At 36.7% G+C, this 16,823-nt stretch overlaps 1 protein-coding gene across 2 annotated transcripts in view; it reads left to right on the top strand.

The window, feature by feature from the left end:
* LOC109090787 (ras-GEF domain-containing family member 1B-A-like) overlaps positions 1 to 16,823 on the top strand; it is a 64,403-nt gene that overhangs the window by 33,517 nt on the left and 14,063 nt on the right. Inside the window, exons 1-3 of one of the 2 annotated variants that reach the window (XM_042756579.1) lie at positions 11,713 to 11,975; positions 15,949 to 16,131; positions 16,697 to 16,819. In XM_042756579.1, coding sequence (XP_042612513.1) covers positions 11,895 to 11,975; positions 15,949 to 16,131; positions 16,697 to 16,819 — 387 coding nt within the window. In that variant the 5' untranslated portion in view covers positions 11,713 to 11,894. Of the gene's footprint in view, positions 1 to 11,712; positions 11,976 to 15,948; positions 16,132 to 16,696; positions 16,820 to 16,823 lie in introns of those variants that run through there. The other variant, XM_042756580.1, reaches the window with a different exon arrangement.

Raw genomic sequence — 16,823 nt, 5'->3', positions numbered from 1 at the left:
AGTCTGTCAAAGGGTGCCACAGAATGAAGCTAAAACATGTTCTCAGGGAGTGAAAGTAGAGTGTCTGTTTTAAAGACAGACATTATTCTGTTGAGTGGACATTAACTGCTGAATATTGACAAAAATATGTAAATGTTCATCAAATCTGACTCATTCAGCAACAGCCAGAGAGGCTGATATACTTGGGCTGTTTATTTTTAGATTCACTTTGTTTTTGTTTTGTTTTTTTAGACGTGTGTGTTCTTATTAACAGTTAGTAAGGTAATTGGTTAAGTTTAGATATGAGGTAAGATTAAGGAATCTAAAATATGGTCATGCAGAATCTTTACTTATAAACTGCCAAAGAGTAGATTTGAAACAATTTGGCACGTTTTAAACTTAAACTAGATTTTAAATGAGTTTGCCTTTGCTATATAGATACCCTTATTTGTTATTGGTTTCGAATAATATTAGTTATGTAAGCAAGTGTTTTTTTTCTGTACAAGCAAAATACACTGTTATGTAAGAGTACTCTCATCTGAGCCATGACAAAGTGTCATTTAAACGCTTACCTCTACAGATTTTCTTATCAATCAACAGAACTTATGTTGTTCTTCAAGACTGATCTCAGATCATTTTATCAGTTCATATTGTTACATTGTATTGTGGATGAGCATATAAAACAGTGTCTGAATGTTGCTCAGTAAACAACTGTCATAGAAACGTTACCCAACAGGAAGCGGCTGAACACAGAGTGTGGTCGCCACTGGGAACTGTTAATAAAACCACAGCAAAAAATAGACATAGACAAAAGGAGATGTCAGTTTAATCATCAGACAAATATTAAGCATTCAGTTGCCTGGCATTGAAAAAGTTCTGATCCCAACATAAAAGCTCCTCAGAAAGTCATGATGATCTAGCCGATGATTCTGCATCATCACTAAAGCATGAGAACTATTCCAGTGCTTATTATAAATCTTTAACATCATAAAATATATATTTTTTTTACTTTTGATTTCCTGAGGAGTAGTTTATTTACTTATTTATTTACTGAGGATTTGCAAAAAGCACTATCGTGACTGATCATGTACAACCCAGAGTCACTTTCGTGACAGTTTCCTTTGGATGAAAGAAATAGGAAGTTTAGGGACTTTTTACAGTGTTCCCCTTAGAATTAATTAACATGATCAGCATGAGGTTCCCAGTATTTTTCATAAAAATATCATTCATACTATGTTACATAAATGCTTTTAAAGGAATTCATCCCTGGATGGATATTGAAGTAGCATTACAGGGAATTACTGTAATTACTTGAAATGTATCCTGTAATTTTCTAGCATTATGAATCCAGAATGGTGTCATATTCATGTGAAGTAAAAAAATCACTTACTGGATAGGCACACTAGTCAGCATAAAGATAATTAATATTTACATTATAGATGTGATCCGTGAAATCTATTCTAAATATTTTATTTAACAATGAACAGTGACGTTTATTAAAGAAATAACCATTAGTCAAAACAGCGGCATGCTCATGAACGTGTCGGTCCATTTGTACCCTCCTCAAGCAGCTGTCACCACCGTTACCCACCATTATATTTTACTCACCAGCTGCATGGTCAATGTGCACTCTAATGGCAAAAAAAGTATAATGTTTATCCAGAAAGGACAGAGCAATATACAGCGCTGACTGATATGTCAGTGCATCTTGTAATGACTTCAACAGCTGTGAAATACATGCTTTCCTCCCTTCTTACAGTTTTTATTACAGATAGACATATCAGCAAGCTGCCTCTCTTGGTTTTTGAAGTGAAGTCGTACAGACAACCATGCTGAGAAGAAAGTGAACATGAGAAGGTGCACTAGTGGACGTTTCTTGACTGACAGCACAAAAGCAGGGGTTTGCGTCCCAGGCAGAGGTGGGCTTTGAAAGCTCTCGGTCAACGTTGTGCTTTCAGCAAGGAGCCCAGTTTTCATGGGGAACAATCCTTAAAAGCAGGTTACTTTACTTTGCTTTGGATAAAAGCACCTAACTGACAGGCAAACAAGCTGGCATACAGCCATCATGCATGATACAGAATGGTAATCATTATATTGTTATATGTAAAATTATAGGCATGTATATTTTTAAGGCCTTGAGACCCTATGAATAAAGGGAGACAGAATAGGCAGTGTTGTAGTACCATATTATATTATTAACATGATCTACTTGTCAATTCTGTTTTTTTATTGTGTGCACCTTGTGACACCGTTTGCTGTATTTGTTGTCCAGGTTTACTGTTGTTTTTTTAGACCTTGTGTCTGTCTACTATATGTGTGTCTGTTGTTTCCTGAAGGAACTGTGTTAAAAATGACAATAAAGTTGACACTGACTTTGATATTAATGTATTTGCATACTTTGTTTTGGATGCTTACATATTAATGTTTCACTGTAAATTCTGCACTAGAGTGCAATACATGTAAAAAAAAAAATACTATTTCAGTCGTTAAACTTCAAAATTTGTAATTGTGAAATTTACTAGCTGTTTATGAGTGAGAATTTTGAAAGCCATTTTTTTCAGTGTTCAGCTTCATATGCATATATTCAATTTGTTTTCATTTTACTTAATACATTGTGAGAGGTACAATAAAACTGATCTTTACCTTTTTAACTTTAGCTTTGGTTGAAGTATATTGTCATTTTGTTTATGCATGTTTTAATCATAACTTCATACAGTAATTGGCGGACCATGTTGAACACCACTGTTGTGAGCATTAATCCTGATTCTACATTTTGAGCTTATGTTTATGCGTGTATTACATCATGGCTTATTGCAGCATTGAGAATCACTTGATTAAAGTTGTACATGAGACAGATTATAATGATGAAACATTGCTGTTTCAAAATGGTTACACGATGACTAAACATACATTTTCATCAGAATAGATCCAGTGGCACATTCATAAATAATGAGCTATACATGTCACTGTCATACGGTATTCACCTGTTGCAAATAAATATTTTATGTGACTTCCACACGACATGATGGTAAAGGCTTTGAATTTCCTTTAAGCAGACAATCATTTTAAACATGCTCTATTATTCTTGCTTCTAGGCATTTCACTGAAGTATACAGTAAATATCAAAATCCTTTTGGCTGTAGTATCAGTGCTCAGCATAATCTGAACCTGTGGATTCTGTCTACGTAAATAGTGTTTAACTGTAAATTGGGTTATCATTCTCACTGGTACTTCCTCTTTTAGATTCTTGTTCTATACAATAACAGGATTTTACATAGCTGATATGAATTATGGATATAATACAGATCCTGGTTGTGTAGTGGTTTGGTCCAGTTGATTTTATTTAAAAAATATTAGTTATTTTAATGGGTGAATAATGTAACATAACCATTACCATGTTGAACAAGACATGCATACCTTTTACTGTAAAATACTGTAAATAATGTATATTTTTTGTATATTTTTCTCAAATAAAAGTTTGAGTCATTTTAACTTGTGTTATGGTGATTAAAGTGAAAAGTGTGAAAAGATTTTATTTAAAGCAGGTGTTTTACTGTACTGTACGGTCGTCAGGATTACTTAGTGTATGTTGCCTTTGCAGAAGTGCGTGAGAATTGCTATATGGTTGATAGACTTGAATGTATGTTGTTTGAAGAATGATGATAGATAGATAGATAGATAGATAGATAGATAGATAGATAGATAGAGAGCCTAGATACTTTATTTAGTTTTACAAAGCAGAGAGATTATGAAAGGCAGGGTGTGTGTGTGTTTTGATAGCTCTCTCTGGTTGGGATGGGCTGTGCAGCTTCCGTTTCACTCCTCACCTGACCTCACCGGGAAAACAGCATGAGCACACACAGGCAACACCAGATATTCACTCTGTTTACAGAAAAATACAAGGACCCACAATCGCTAACAAGGACATTTCTGTTCTGAAAGGATTTCTTAAATTCATAAGAGTTTATCACACTATAACAATCCTTTTTTAAACCGTAACATCCACATGGATTCACAGGGGCGTTGATTCATAGTGTTTGGGTCATAGGGTCACGTCACAGCTGCTGAACTGTGCTCAGTATTTTCCTAAGAGTTGGATTTCAGGAAGAGTTTTCATCACTTTACTGCTCTTGATTCAATATCATATATTAACTTTCACGCTGCTATGCTATATAATACGAATCGTGTACATGTCAGAGTACATTTTATGAGAACTAATAAAAAGCTTTTGTTTTTCTGTCACTCCATCTTGTTAGGAAAATGTATTTTGTATTTTGCAGAGAAAGGTTTTGATTAATTAACTTTTATTGAGATTTCATTTAATCTGAGACTTCCATTCTGTGGGATGGCAAACAACTGTGTTTACTGATCACTTTGTCTCAATGGCTATTTTAAGAAAAGCCATATCCAAAACATATATCTATGGTGGCTGTAAAAGTTAAACAGGAAGGGAAAAAAGTGCCTCATGCACCCATCCAGACCAACTTCCCATCCTATTCAGGAGATCTTGTGTAACCTGTCCCAATTTTCAGGTCTGAACATTAGCAGATCAAAGGGAGAATTTTTCTGGAAGTAAGAAGTGAGACATGATGGAAAGGCCGTTTGTTCCTATACAGATATTTGGCTATTTTTTGAATCACCAAAATGTGCAATCTTTCCATACCCTTTTATCAGACAGATAAATCCATGGCCGGGTCCATCTGGGACTGTTTTGTGTGGCATTTGGCGTGGCGTGTCTGCCATCTGCGCTTGCATTGTTTCAGGCACTGGTGGCATGATGGCGAAGGCTGTGAGCAGGGTCAGAGCAGACTGTCTAGTGACCCGTTCGAATAGGCAAACGCAACCTAGAGAAACATTTATGGAAACTGAGCGTATCACTACATGCTGTTACATAAATAGTCTGAATTATGGCATCTTTACTTTTCCTCTGCATGCCTCAGAGCGCCCAGTGGAGCCTCTGGCTGAAAGCGAGGGCTGTGGTGCTTGTCTGTGGACTTGGAAGGCCATGAAAAGGGACAGTTCTTATGTAATCTGAACAGATTATCTTTTATGTGTTTGTGTGTGGTGAACTGTTTTGTCTCGTCATTGCATTCTCTGGCAGTGACATCGTATCTGACCATTCCTAAGCAATGTGAGATTATCCAGTAGACGACTTTGAAAAATAGAAATGGCAGCTATGCAGCCAGTTGACTGAGCAAGTGTCATCTGCATTGGTGGAATTAATATAAGAGTACAAACACACAAGTGGGACTGTTCAGCTGTTGGATGGTGGAGCCTTTACTGGGAACATCATTATGAGCGTCTGTTGACAACAACATTTAGCCACCATAGCATTCTCTGAAATCTGTGGGTGGAATCTCATGGTGATGCTCTGTGGAATGTATGTTCTGATAAGTGAGCTACCTCATTATAATTTGACAGTGACCATGGTTACATGCACATTATTTTCTGATTAATGAAAATGTCTGCCCTTTTATAGGCCATGTTGTGTTTACTGTATATGCATGAGCAGCACACTAGAGCATTAACAAAATGTTACAAATATAAGCAATGATGTTTCTTTTAATGTTTTTGAAAAGTTTTTCTTCCTTTAAGTTTTACAACAGCTATACTTTTCACTGATACCTATTCAAAAATTAGGGATCACTACAATTTTCTTAATGTTTTTGGAAGCAATCTCTCACTGTTAAATGTTTTAAAACTGTATTCAAATAGACAAAACAAAAATAAGATTGAATGGAGAGTTGCAGTGTACTGGCATATACAATACAATACAACAGTTGAGTGTGTGTATATATATATATATATATATATATATATATGAAAGTGACGTGACCCAAGTATGGGGACCCAGCGACCCATACTCGGAATTCGTGCTCTGCTTTTAACCCATCCAAAATTAGGAGCATGAACACTAACACACACCCGGAGCAGTGGGCAGCCATTTATGCTGCGGCGCCCGGGGACAGTTTCTTAAGGGCACCTCAGTTTTTGAGGGTGGAAGCAATGCACTCCCCCACCTACAATTCCTGTTTGAGACTCGAACTCACAACCCTTGGATTGCGAGCCCGACTCTCTAACCATTAGGCCACGACTTCCCCCCATATATTTATATATATATATATATATATATATATATATATATATATATATATATATATATATATATATATATATATATATAATATATATATATATATATATTTTAAATGGCAACAGTTGAATATATTTTTTACTTCAGTGTCACATGATCCTTCAGAAATCATTCTATTATACTGATTCGTTGCTCAACAAAAATTTCACATAATACTACAAAAAACATTCTAAAACACTTAAACATCTCAAAATAAACATATATAAACAATATCATTGCTGCAAACATTTTCTTTTGGATTCTTCAAAAGAACAGCATTTATTTGAAATAGAAACCTACTGTCACTTTTGATTGCTTTCTAACTGAATAAAAGCAATTCCTTTAAAATAAAAGGCCTTACTGACCTGACTAAATTTTTAAATGGTAGTATATATGTCAGCCACGTTTATATTTCTAGAAGCCAGAATATTGGCTTAATCTTAGTAACTGTTAGTACTGGTTAATATGTTTGCATGATGATTGTCAAATTCTGAATTTGTAAACGTGCTGATTGATGTAGTTCAACTTACAGCAATGTTTGTGACATTTGTCCCAATTACATAACATTTATTTTCTATGAAGTGAATAATCTTTGTGGCCTTTGATGATGAATGACAACACCCATAAGCAGGACAAAAAACTACTACTTCCTGCATGCCTCAGTGCTATGCAATAGTGTGTCATACACAAAAACATAGTTTTTAATAGAATATCAAGAATTGGTTTCTCATGTATGTCTTGGGTACCCAAGTCTGAAGTGTAATATGAAGGACCCCTGACTGGTTAAGATTAGACCCTTGAAAATTTGACAAAACAATTCCTTTTCCTCAGGTGGTCTTCTTGTTTGTTTTGACAGAGGGGGGTTGGGATGGAATGTCAGCTCTCAAGCCATCTCTACCCCGAAGGTGGAGGGGAGACGGGGGAGGAAGAGGGAGGGTATGTGGGTCACAGGGAGTTTGTCTGGGTGTTGTCTTCTAGTTTCCTCCATTTCCTAACCTTCCTCCCATATATCAATGCCACTCCACATGCACAAACGCAATGTCTTCCAGCTGCTGTCTCATATGCTTTAGGACCCCTCCCAAAGCACTTAACATGGTTCTAAAAGCTCTTCTCTGGGATGCACATAATATGACTTTTTATAGACTATTTTGGAGATTTGAGTCCATTTAGTCATTTGTTATTTAATTGAGTTTTTGATAACCTTTATTTTATTTTATTTTATTTATTTTTATATGTAGTTCAGGGTTTATAGATCTAAAGGTGATTAGTGTTGTGATGGCTAAGAGCAGTTAAGGCTGTAATGTGTCAGAACTGACAAGAAAATGTTGCATAATTCATGGCATGCATCCCAGTAGTGTGACCACTCATACTGCATAAACAATATAGCGTGTGCATTGTAATCCAGATGTGTTTGTATAATTGTTTATATACAACAACCTACAGTAAAGTCTGAGCCCTATCATGTGATTGTGTTTACCCCTGAGATACATGGGTGGGAGATCATGTTCTTTGGCCCTCAGTGAGTGTGGGAGCCAAGAGAACATCGAGTATTTTCAGCTTTCCTGTTCATTTCGCTGGCAGCCAGTCTCCCACACACCTGCTGGGTGGAAAGTTCTGTTTGTGCTTGTGTGTATGCATATATATCCAATAATATACTAATATAAATTCATATAAATTTATATTATATATAAATTATGGAATGTTATATATATATATAGTTGTGTATGAGTCCCTCAGTTGTCCTCAGTGTGAAAAAATGGATCTCAAAATCATACAGTCATTGTTGGAAAGGGTTCAAATACACAAAACATGCTGGAAAACCAAAGAATTTGTGGGACCTGAAGGACTTTTCTGAAGAACAGCGGGCAGTTGAACTGTTCAGGACAAACAAGGGACTCATGAACAAGTATAAAAAAAAAAAAAAAAAAAACCACAACTGTGGATCATCCAGGTACATTTTCTCTTGTGGACTTTCCGTAAACGTCTTTAATGTGAAATATCTATTGCAGGTATATATATATATATATATAAAATTCTAATTTATTTTTACTCTAATGGCCAATACTTTTATATAATATATTTATATATAATAAATTTTTTATTATCTTGAAACAAATATTTGCCCTTTAATAATTGTTGATTCTCTCAGAATACGAGCCAAGTCTCTGGTCGCTGTTACACCTGTCCTTTGATCTTATCTGCTCCATCTGTGACATGTTGTATCATGTGGCAGGGGAGGGGAGATCTTTGTGACCTTCAGGGATGAGTTCAGTGGGTTATTATCTGTCGCAGCGATCCTAATGAAAAGCCATCAGTGCTGAGGTCACCTCAGAAGAAACACAAATCTCTGTGACAGGATTTTTTCACTGTTATTGTTGAACTTTTTTAGGGGGATGATTTACTGAACTTCACATCAGAGTTTCTTAAAAGTCACATCTCGCAGTTAGAGATGCCCTATTTTTTGGTTTCTGGGATGTGAGCGGTTTTGTCAGGCAGAGACATACAGGCGCTCTCCTTGGGCTCACGCAAACAGTGAACTAGGCCAACTGTGAAAAGATTTGTGCTTCAGACATTACTCTGGAAACGTATATATGGACCACATTCTTGGCAAATCAAATCCAGTCATATTTTCATATGGTTTTAATCATCAGGTTGCATTTGACTATAACTGACTTGTTTAGTTAGGCATCCACTTGTGTGGTTTATATCAGTTTGCAGAGCGTAAAGTAAAACTTGAATCCATTAAGAGAAATAGACTGGGAAAGTACTTCAGCCATTCTTTACTTGCCGGTTGGGGTTTCCCTGGTATGTTTGTGAACAAGTCTATACAGACTTTGAGTAAAATTGACCATGTCTATCTCAGCATGTTTTGTAAAAGGTAGGAAAAGTGTTGGGTTTAAGTAGCTGGACTTCAAGGAATAGGTAAAGCCTTTTCACTAAAACATTCTCAGAGTGTGATACTACATTTGTATGATGTAAATAATAGTATACATATACTGTAGTAATAATAAATAACAGATTAAGATTGCCAGTTTAGTGCAGACCATAAAACTGAATTTATTCAGTAAATAATAATAAAAATGCTACAGAGTTAGGTTTATGAGATATAGAGTGAGATAAGAAAATTAACTATTCAGTGACATTTTTACAAAGTTTTTTTTTTTTTTTTTTTTTTTTTTTTTTTGGGTAACATTAAATGTCAGGAAGTAACAAACATATCTTGTTCCTCATTTGGAAGCTAATTCTGAGCATTGAGTCACATTGGTTTCCATGCTTGAACTTTTCCATGCATGTGATCATCTGACGTAAAATGTGCGTTACCAATGAGGATCTGTGAATGATGATTGAGTAGGAGTAGAAGACTTTACTGACCTAATTTTGCCCTTTGTCTGGGATTGGTTGCCACCAATTATTCCTGATTTGAGGCTAGTTTGGTTCCTCCCAACGATTGATGGACTGGAGTCTGAGTGCTTTTCCTCAGCTGACCTGCAAAAAATAATTGGGGTCAGAATTCATATATGATGTAAGTCAATCTTTAGTTAGATATTGGTATGTCTGGAAAGGGTCAGCTTGATTTGCAGAGGTACTCAATCTGTATATATTGATTAGTTAGGGGCAAAATCACACCCAATTTGGCATAAAATTATTTCTTATGTGGAGTGTTGTAAATCTATTTTAATGAATGCACTCGTGAAATGAAATAACTTTTAAACAATATGATAATAGAGGGACACCAAAGATCAAAAGTCAAAGCTGATTGTGACATCCTTGCCCTCAATTAATGGAGATTTAACATACACACGTAACCATATTGTATACTAAGGTTTCTGCAGTACATTAGCACTCAGGTTAACTTCAGCTAATATACTGTTGTTCTTCTCACAGTGCCTGATCATCTTATCAACTGCTAGAACATTTTTTTTCCCCACAGAATAGATGTGTATTAGGATCCAGATTTGAGAAATCACATGCTTATCATTCTTATATGTGTCTACTTTTCACATTCATAATACCCCATCTAGGACAACAAAACAGGGGTTTGAGTACCTCTGGAGTAGATGGGAAGCTAGGTCAGACCGTCTTTGCTGACTAACCTCACATGTGTATTTCATGGGGAGAAAGGCTGGACTTGAATGGACATTTAGCCGTTTCTCTTCAACTTTTGAGTTAGTGTTTTGTTCTTGATAGTAGTGTTAACTTTTGCAGAGAGCTTAACTGTTAGATCTTCATGTCTTTACGAACTCCTCCACACACTCTACACAATGAACAATGACTTTGAATACACAGAGGTTACATAACTGTGGGCCCATTGTGGAGGTGTTAGCCAAGATGTGAGATCTGCGAATGGTTGTTTTCAAGCATAATGCTCCCCATATTCAGATTTTATTCAGAATGGTTGTCAAAGGCATGAAGAAACATCCCCATTTTCACGCCACATTTAAAGAGTCTTTTGAAATGCAGATTTTAGAGATGATTCATTCATGTCTTTTATTTTAAAGCTTTACAAATTTGTGCTATTCTGCTTGCTTTTTATTTTACTGCTTTGATATCAAATATGATTTTAAGGTGCTTGTCTGCTTAAGACTTTTGATACTTTAACACATATTTATGAAAATATAAATTTGTTAAAGGGATTCAGCCAGCCATTAATGCAAATTACCCCCGGAGAGGACATTCAGGACCTTAGCACACACATTATCCTGCTTTTTCACTGATTCTGAACAAATAATACATTGACATGAAATATGATTTTTGAGTTTGAGATATGAAGTTTGTGATATATATATATATTTTTTTTTTGCAGTATCCTTACCTTCAAGTGAGTCATTTTAACTATAGGTCTGTGGAAACTGTGTAGTTATATGTTCAGAAGCATTATAAGGTTAACCGTGGAGTGAGTAAAAGTTTATTAGGGGTATCAATTTGTTCTTTCAGCTTAAACGACAGACAGATTGATACCATTGTTGTTAGAATGTGCTCCTGGAGGCTGGAGCTCATTTAGCACACCTCATATAGGTGAGAGAGGTGACAAGCTCTGGCCCCTTGACCTGCAATGAGGGGGAAAACCTCTCCGTGAACTCTTTCAGGTATTTGCTGCAGTGTCTAGTGTGGGGTTTCTGATCAGTATCAGTGAAAAACCAAATCCAGGTGTCCTGATTGTTGCTTAGACATGCACTATCATGAATAAATAAAATAGCACACTAACAATTCTACAATGAGACAGGGTGGGTATATAGTGTGTTTCACAGATTTAATTTAACCTAAAAATATAGAGAATACAGGTAAACATTACATGACCAGAATGTGGTAAAAAAAAAAAAATCAATTCAATTCAAATAAGACAGCTATCTTTCAGGATATAATGGACTTGTTAGTAACCATGAAGATTATTTTAAGGGGATTTTCGCTGACACGGGCATTTAGCCTAGTTCTTCTTTCAGTTGTCTCTCTCTTTTAGTAAAATTCCCATGTTTTCGTTTTCAAGCGTAGACTGATGTGCGCGCTCTGACATGCACGCGGGTGTCTGGTGCTGTCCGCTGATTGGCTGTCTGGATTCCAAAGCGCCGCCTACTATCATTTACTAATCGCGCGCTCAGTGGATCAGTAGCACACTTGCTTGGATTCGTGAGATATTAACGTGTCGCACGTACTGCCTGGCTATATTTACAAGGATCATGCGCTTGAGTGTCACAGTCAGTATCCGTATGACCTGGGAATACGCCGCGTGACTTCTTTTCAGTTTTGTATGTATTGAGAATAATTTTTTGAAGCGTGTTGTTATATGTCCGGAGGTTTATCTTGCGCATCTATTCATCGCCAAACTTCTGCAGGGCTGATCAGCGGAGTCTCGGTGCCTTTCGAGGTGAGAATCTCAAACTGTTTACAGAAGCGCTCGATGCGTTCAATACGCGGCTTGGTTTGCATGCATTTAGATTTTTTTTTATTTACGACCTGCTCTGTGTTCGTCAGTCAATAAATTGGCGAGACAGAATCATTTACTTGCATATATTACCAACAGATATTCCGTAACGTTACCTTATTCATGGTGAATGTGACCTGTATGCTGGTGGTCTTGAGTGTGAGTTCTTACAAGTGCAATATGCAATGTACAACAAATGTAGAAAACAACCAAGCCGTCATGCCATGGAAATGAATGATTGCTTGTTTTTTGTTTTGTTTTTTGTGGTATATGCTACTTTAAAGTATACTATTTCACTGAATGACTGGAATGTTCATTTACTTCTAGCTACATCCATACTAGTTTCCACAGTCAAGAAGGAATTTTAAAACTGCAGTTCCAAGTCTATAAAACACATTGAGATAAGTGAAATCTTAAAGTCCTGTGCAAATGTCTATGTCTGTTATTGTTTAGGATGATATAAAATTACAGTATATTGGCTTAAAAATATAGTGTACATGGTGTGTGCTAAACTGATGGTTTCCACTGCAGGATGAAGACGGCAGCTTTATGGAAGCGTTGATTGTTTGTTTCAGTGGGGAAATCATTTTTCATTTCTCATATTTATTACTGTGGTAGTGGTCTTGTGGTGGGTGGGTATGGGAACTGGAGGGTTGTTGCTTGCTGGTATTCCCTTGTTAATTTCAGATGATCATTCTTCCCCACTATCAAATAAGTAAGCTATTTGGGGGCTTAAGCAGATTGTCTTACCTACTTGATTAATCGGTGTTGTTTATATTGTACTTCTTTTTTTTTTTTATCAAAAAGAAGGGTTCTGTTTGGCCAAGATTGTGGAAAGAAGAGTGTTTGAGACATACGATTCTGTTTTGAAATGCTGATCTGCATCAGGTCACTGTGATTTGGCTGGACTTTGCCTCTGTGATACCAGTCATGCAGGCAGCTCAAAGTGCTTTTACTTGGGAAGGACACTATGCCCTGCTAATCTGTATCACCAGCCAAGCCCTTTATTTACTCAGACACACTTGTGTAGTTTCAGTGAAGTTATAGCTCCCTTCCCCCACCGTCTTACACACACACACACACACACACACACACACACACACACACACACACACACACACGTGTGCTCATTTCCCAAGGCTTATGTGTAACCCACTTTGACAGAAACCAAAAGACCAAGATCCTTTTGCTGAATTTATTGAAAGCAGACAATGTTGTGTCATACTGGAGTGTGTTACAGTGCCATGAACAGACATGTTTATTTCCTCATTTCATAATATTCATAACATCCTTTTATAGTTATTTGTGAATTTGCACAGACCTCTGTTAATGGTCTACGCCCCGGTCTCTTGAATACATCAGACATTTGTTTGTTTGGATCTTTAAGAGAAAAGTGAGTGGGAATCATTTCTTCTGGTCATCACAGCAGTCCTCATCAATCCTTCCTATTTGTTAGAATCTTGATCCTTGGTTGTTTTTATATTCAGCATGAAGTGACCTTTAAAGTCAAGTCAGCCACAACAACTTTACAGCTCCTAATAACATGCCAATGAGCACAACACATTCTGTTGTTAAGGATGCAGTTTCAAAACAGTCCAGAGCATTTGGGTTTTGTTGTTTTAACCTCCACGTTTGCATTAGACAGGGTTCTCGCAGCCACAGAAAACCTGTAAATATAAAGGAACTTTAAAATTGTAATTTTCCAATAAAACTGATCTTAAGAAGTCATGGAAATATCATGGAAATTTCAATAATGTGAGTAAAAATTGAAATGTAATTTCCTATTATTTGAATATTTATTATACAAATAGAAATATAACTTTTAAATTAAATTTAAATTATATAAGAAGGTATTTTTCCATTTATTCAGTATTTTACTTACAATATTGAATTTTTTAAGACATTTCCATGACAATATATATGTTTGTGTATAGTATATGTAGAATAATATTTATTATATTTTATCAACTTTGTCCTAATCCAGTAGGGATAAATGAGTGTAAAATCTGGGAAATTTATTGGTCAAAAGGTGTGGGAACCCCGAAGATCAGACCGTTTATTTATCTTGTTGAGTGTTGCTTTATGCTTGAGGAAGCCCGTTTTGATCTAGAGCCACAGTAATCAACACTTCAGTCAACATGTGGGTGGGACTGAATATTTTCAGCTTTCTGGCAGTCATAACTATCTAAAATGCAGCTGTGCAAGGATGCCAAATATTCTACGTGGCCAAAATAAAAGCTCTGACAAAAACAGTGCAGTAAATCGTGTGAAAGCAAGGGCCTTTTTGTTTGCTTATACACTATACAGCCCCTGTGGTGAAGGCTGTGCTCAGTGTTTGTTTGAGCAGGACAGCGGAGAGGACATGTGGCCGGCCATACTTGACACCTGCAACCTAAAAGTAAACACATCCAGAATCCCTGCTACTAATCAGCTTCAGCTTTGTTTTAATCTCTCACAGAATTCAGTCGAGCAGTAGTTTGTGTGCCTAGAGAGTTTAAAAGGGCTTTGACTTTTTCTGTTTTAGCAGATTTGCATTGTTGCCTGGGGGCTTCACTAATAGTGTTGCATGGGCAGATGTGCAGGGGGATCCTGCTTTTTTTTCATATAATGAGACAAAAGTGGACTCTATTAAAAATGGTTTATTTTTATGAAAGTTCAGGCAAATTCTGTTGCAGAATATGAGTCAGAGAATAAAACTGTGTGTGGTTCCCAGAGGCATCATTCATATAGGACTTGACAAATAGTCAATTTCTGGTGATGAGCGCAAAATCATTCTTGACATCATGTGGCCTTCCGCTCTTTTTATCTCATTGACATTCTCAGATGGTATAACACATGGTAAAGCAGATGCACAGGGGGCATTTGCTGCCTTGACCTCTTGGGCCTCTATTTTGATGCTAATGTCTATGGTTTTATGTAGGAGGTCTCTATGGGGGGCCTTGGGCTGAGAATATACCTCATCATACAGCACCCCCTCCCTCCTGTGCACTCCTGTCCAACTCTGGCACGCAAACGCCTGCGGGTCTGAATGGGCAGGCGGCCATTGGGGCTGTGCATTGTTTGGGGTGTCCCTTGACACCCCGTGCCGTAGCTGTGAATGCCTCCATTAAGGGGCCCATATGTGCTGTGTCCAGGAATCTCACTTAAAGTCACAGGCTGATCTCTGAAAAGGCACAGAAGCTCATGCTGGCATGCTGGATCCATCCGCGTGATTAGGTGATGCATTGACATGTGCAAAACTCACTTTCTGCCTTTCCATGAAAGCCTGGAAGATACAGAAGTAGGAGGGAGGGATGCAATGTGAGCCAGAGCTCTTTGTGTGGGTGAAGGACTGCTTATGCTTACTGCTTATCACCCCTAGCTAATGCTGACTGACTCATAGGACTCTCATCTGTAATGGGCCACGTTTTGGTTTTGAGGGGGAAAATAAGAATGCTTCTTTTCAGAGGCACTAGATCTTATAGGTCATCGTGTTTTTTGTATCAACCCGTAGTTAAAAGAGCCTTTTGTATGTCCACGTGAGGTAAAAGCACCATGAAGATTAATTTGCTGGTGTTTGTGAGTGAAACCCACTATTATGGTGGATTAGAGCCAGCTAGTGTGAGTCTGAAATACACAGCGAATGGAGATTAAACTCAAATTCTCACAAGCTCAATCAAAGAAGGTGTTTGCACATTGAGATTAATCGCGACACATTCATCCCCATGAGTCGTCCATCCGAGGAAGAGTAATTTTCCACTCAGCTTCCTATAATGATACTGGGGACCTTGTGTTTTACACAAAGGTAAACAAAAATTTCAGTTGAGGATGGAGGCTCAGCATTAACGGATTAGTTCATGCGTCAATGTCTGTTTTTGATTGTGTTTGCATTTAGGTGAGGCTCCTCAGACTGATATTTCTTTATATCCTTCAACAGGACAAAATGCCTCAGACGCCACCCTTTCCAACAATGTATGGCTCTAATGGCTACAACAAGAATCTCTATAAGGCAAAGGAAGAGGACTATGAAGGCCTGTATTACCATGACAACAACCTGGTGTCAGGGTCCTTGGAGGCTCTAATTGAGCACTTGGTCCCTACGGTGTCTTACTATCCTGATGTGAGTGTATAGAGATTCAAAAGTATTAAGCCAGTTCACAGTATTGGATTTTGAGTATTAAAAACACATGCATGCTTAAGTTTACATCTCAGATTTTTTTTTTAAATGTCAAAACACAGAGACCACAAAAGTGCCTTGCAATCGGTCTCTCCTTAAAAGTCAGCAATATGCAGAACTGTTCAAACCTTTTTTTTTTTTTTTTTTTTTAGAAGAAATTAAAACTTTTAATCACAAGGACACATTAAATTGATATAAAGAGATACATATTTTGTAACATTATAAAAACTTTATTTAAAATAAATGTTGTCCTTTTGAGCTGTAGTCTAGCTAACCACATATATTTTCCAGAAATAAAAAAAAAAAAAAAAAAAAAAAAATATATATATATTAAAATATTAAACATATATAAAATTTTTTTATTTTATTTTTTTATGTAGTTAACACTTTGATTACTTTGTCCAACATTAGTTTTGTTTAGAATATTGAAAAACAGATATAAATGGTTTGTATTATTGCACCAAAATTTATCTTTTTTTTTTTTTTTTTTTTTTTTTTTAATTCGCAGAGGACGTACATCTTCACATTCCTGCTCAGTTCCCGTCTCTTTATTCACCCATATGAGCTGATGTCCAAAGTGTGCCATTTGTGTGTGGACCAGCAGAGACTCACTGATCCTCAGGCTGACAAGGTAC

The sequence above is a fragment of the Cyprinus carpio genome, chromosome A5 (assembly GCF_018340385.1).
Source record: "Cyprinus carpio isolate SPL01 chromosome A5, ASM1834038v1, whole genome shotgun sequence".
Classification (NCBI taxonomy): Eukaryota; Metazoa; Chordata; class Actinopteri; order Cypriniformes; family Cyprinidae; genus Cyprinus; species Cyprinus carpio.
Note: the sequence above shows the minus strand (reverse complement) of the source record. Positions and strands in the feature narration are given on the sequence as shown.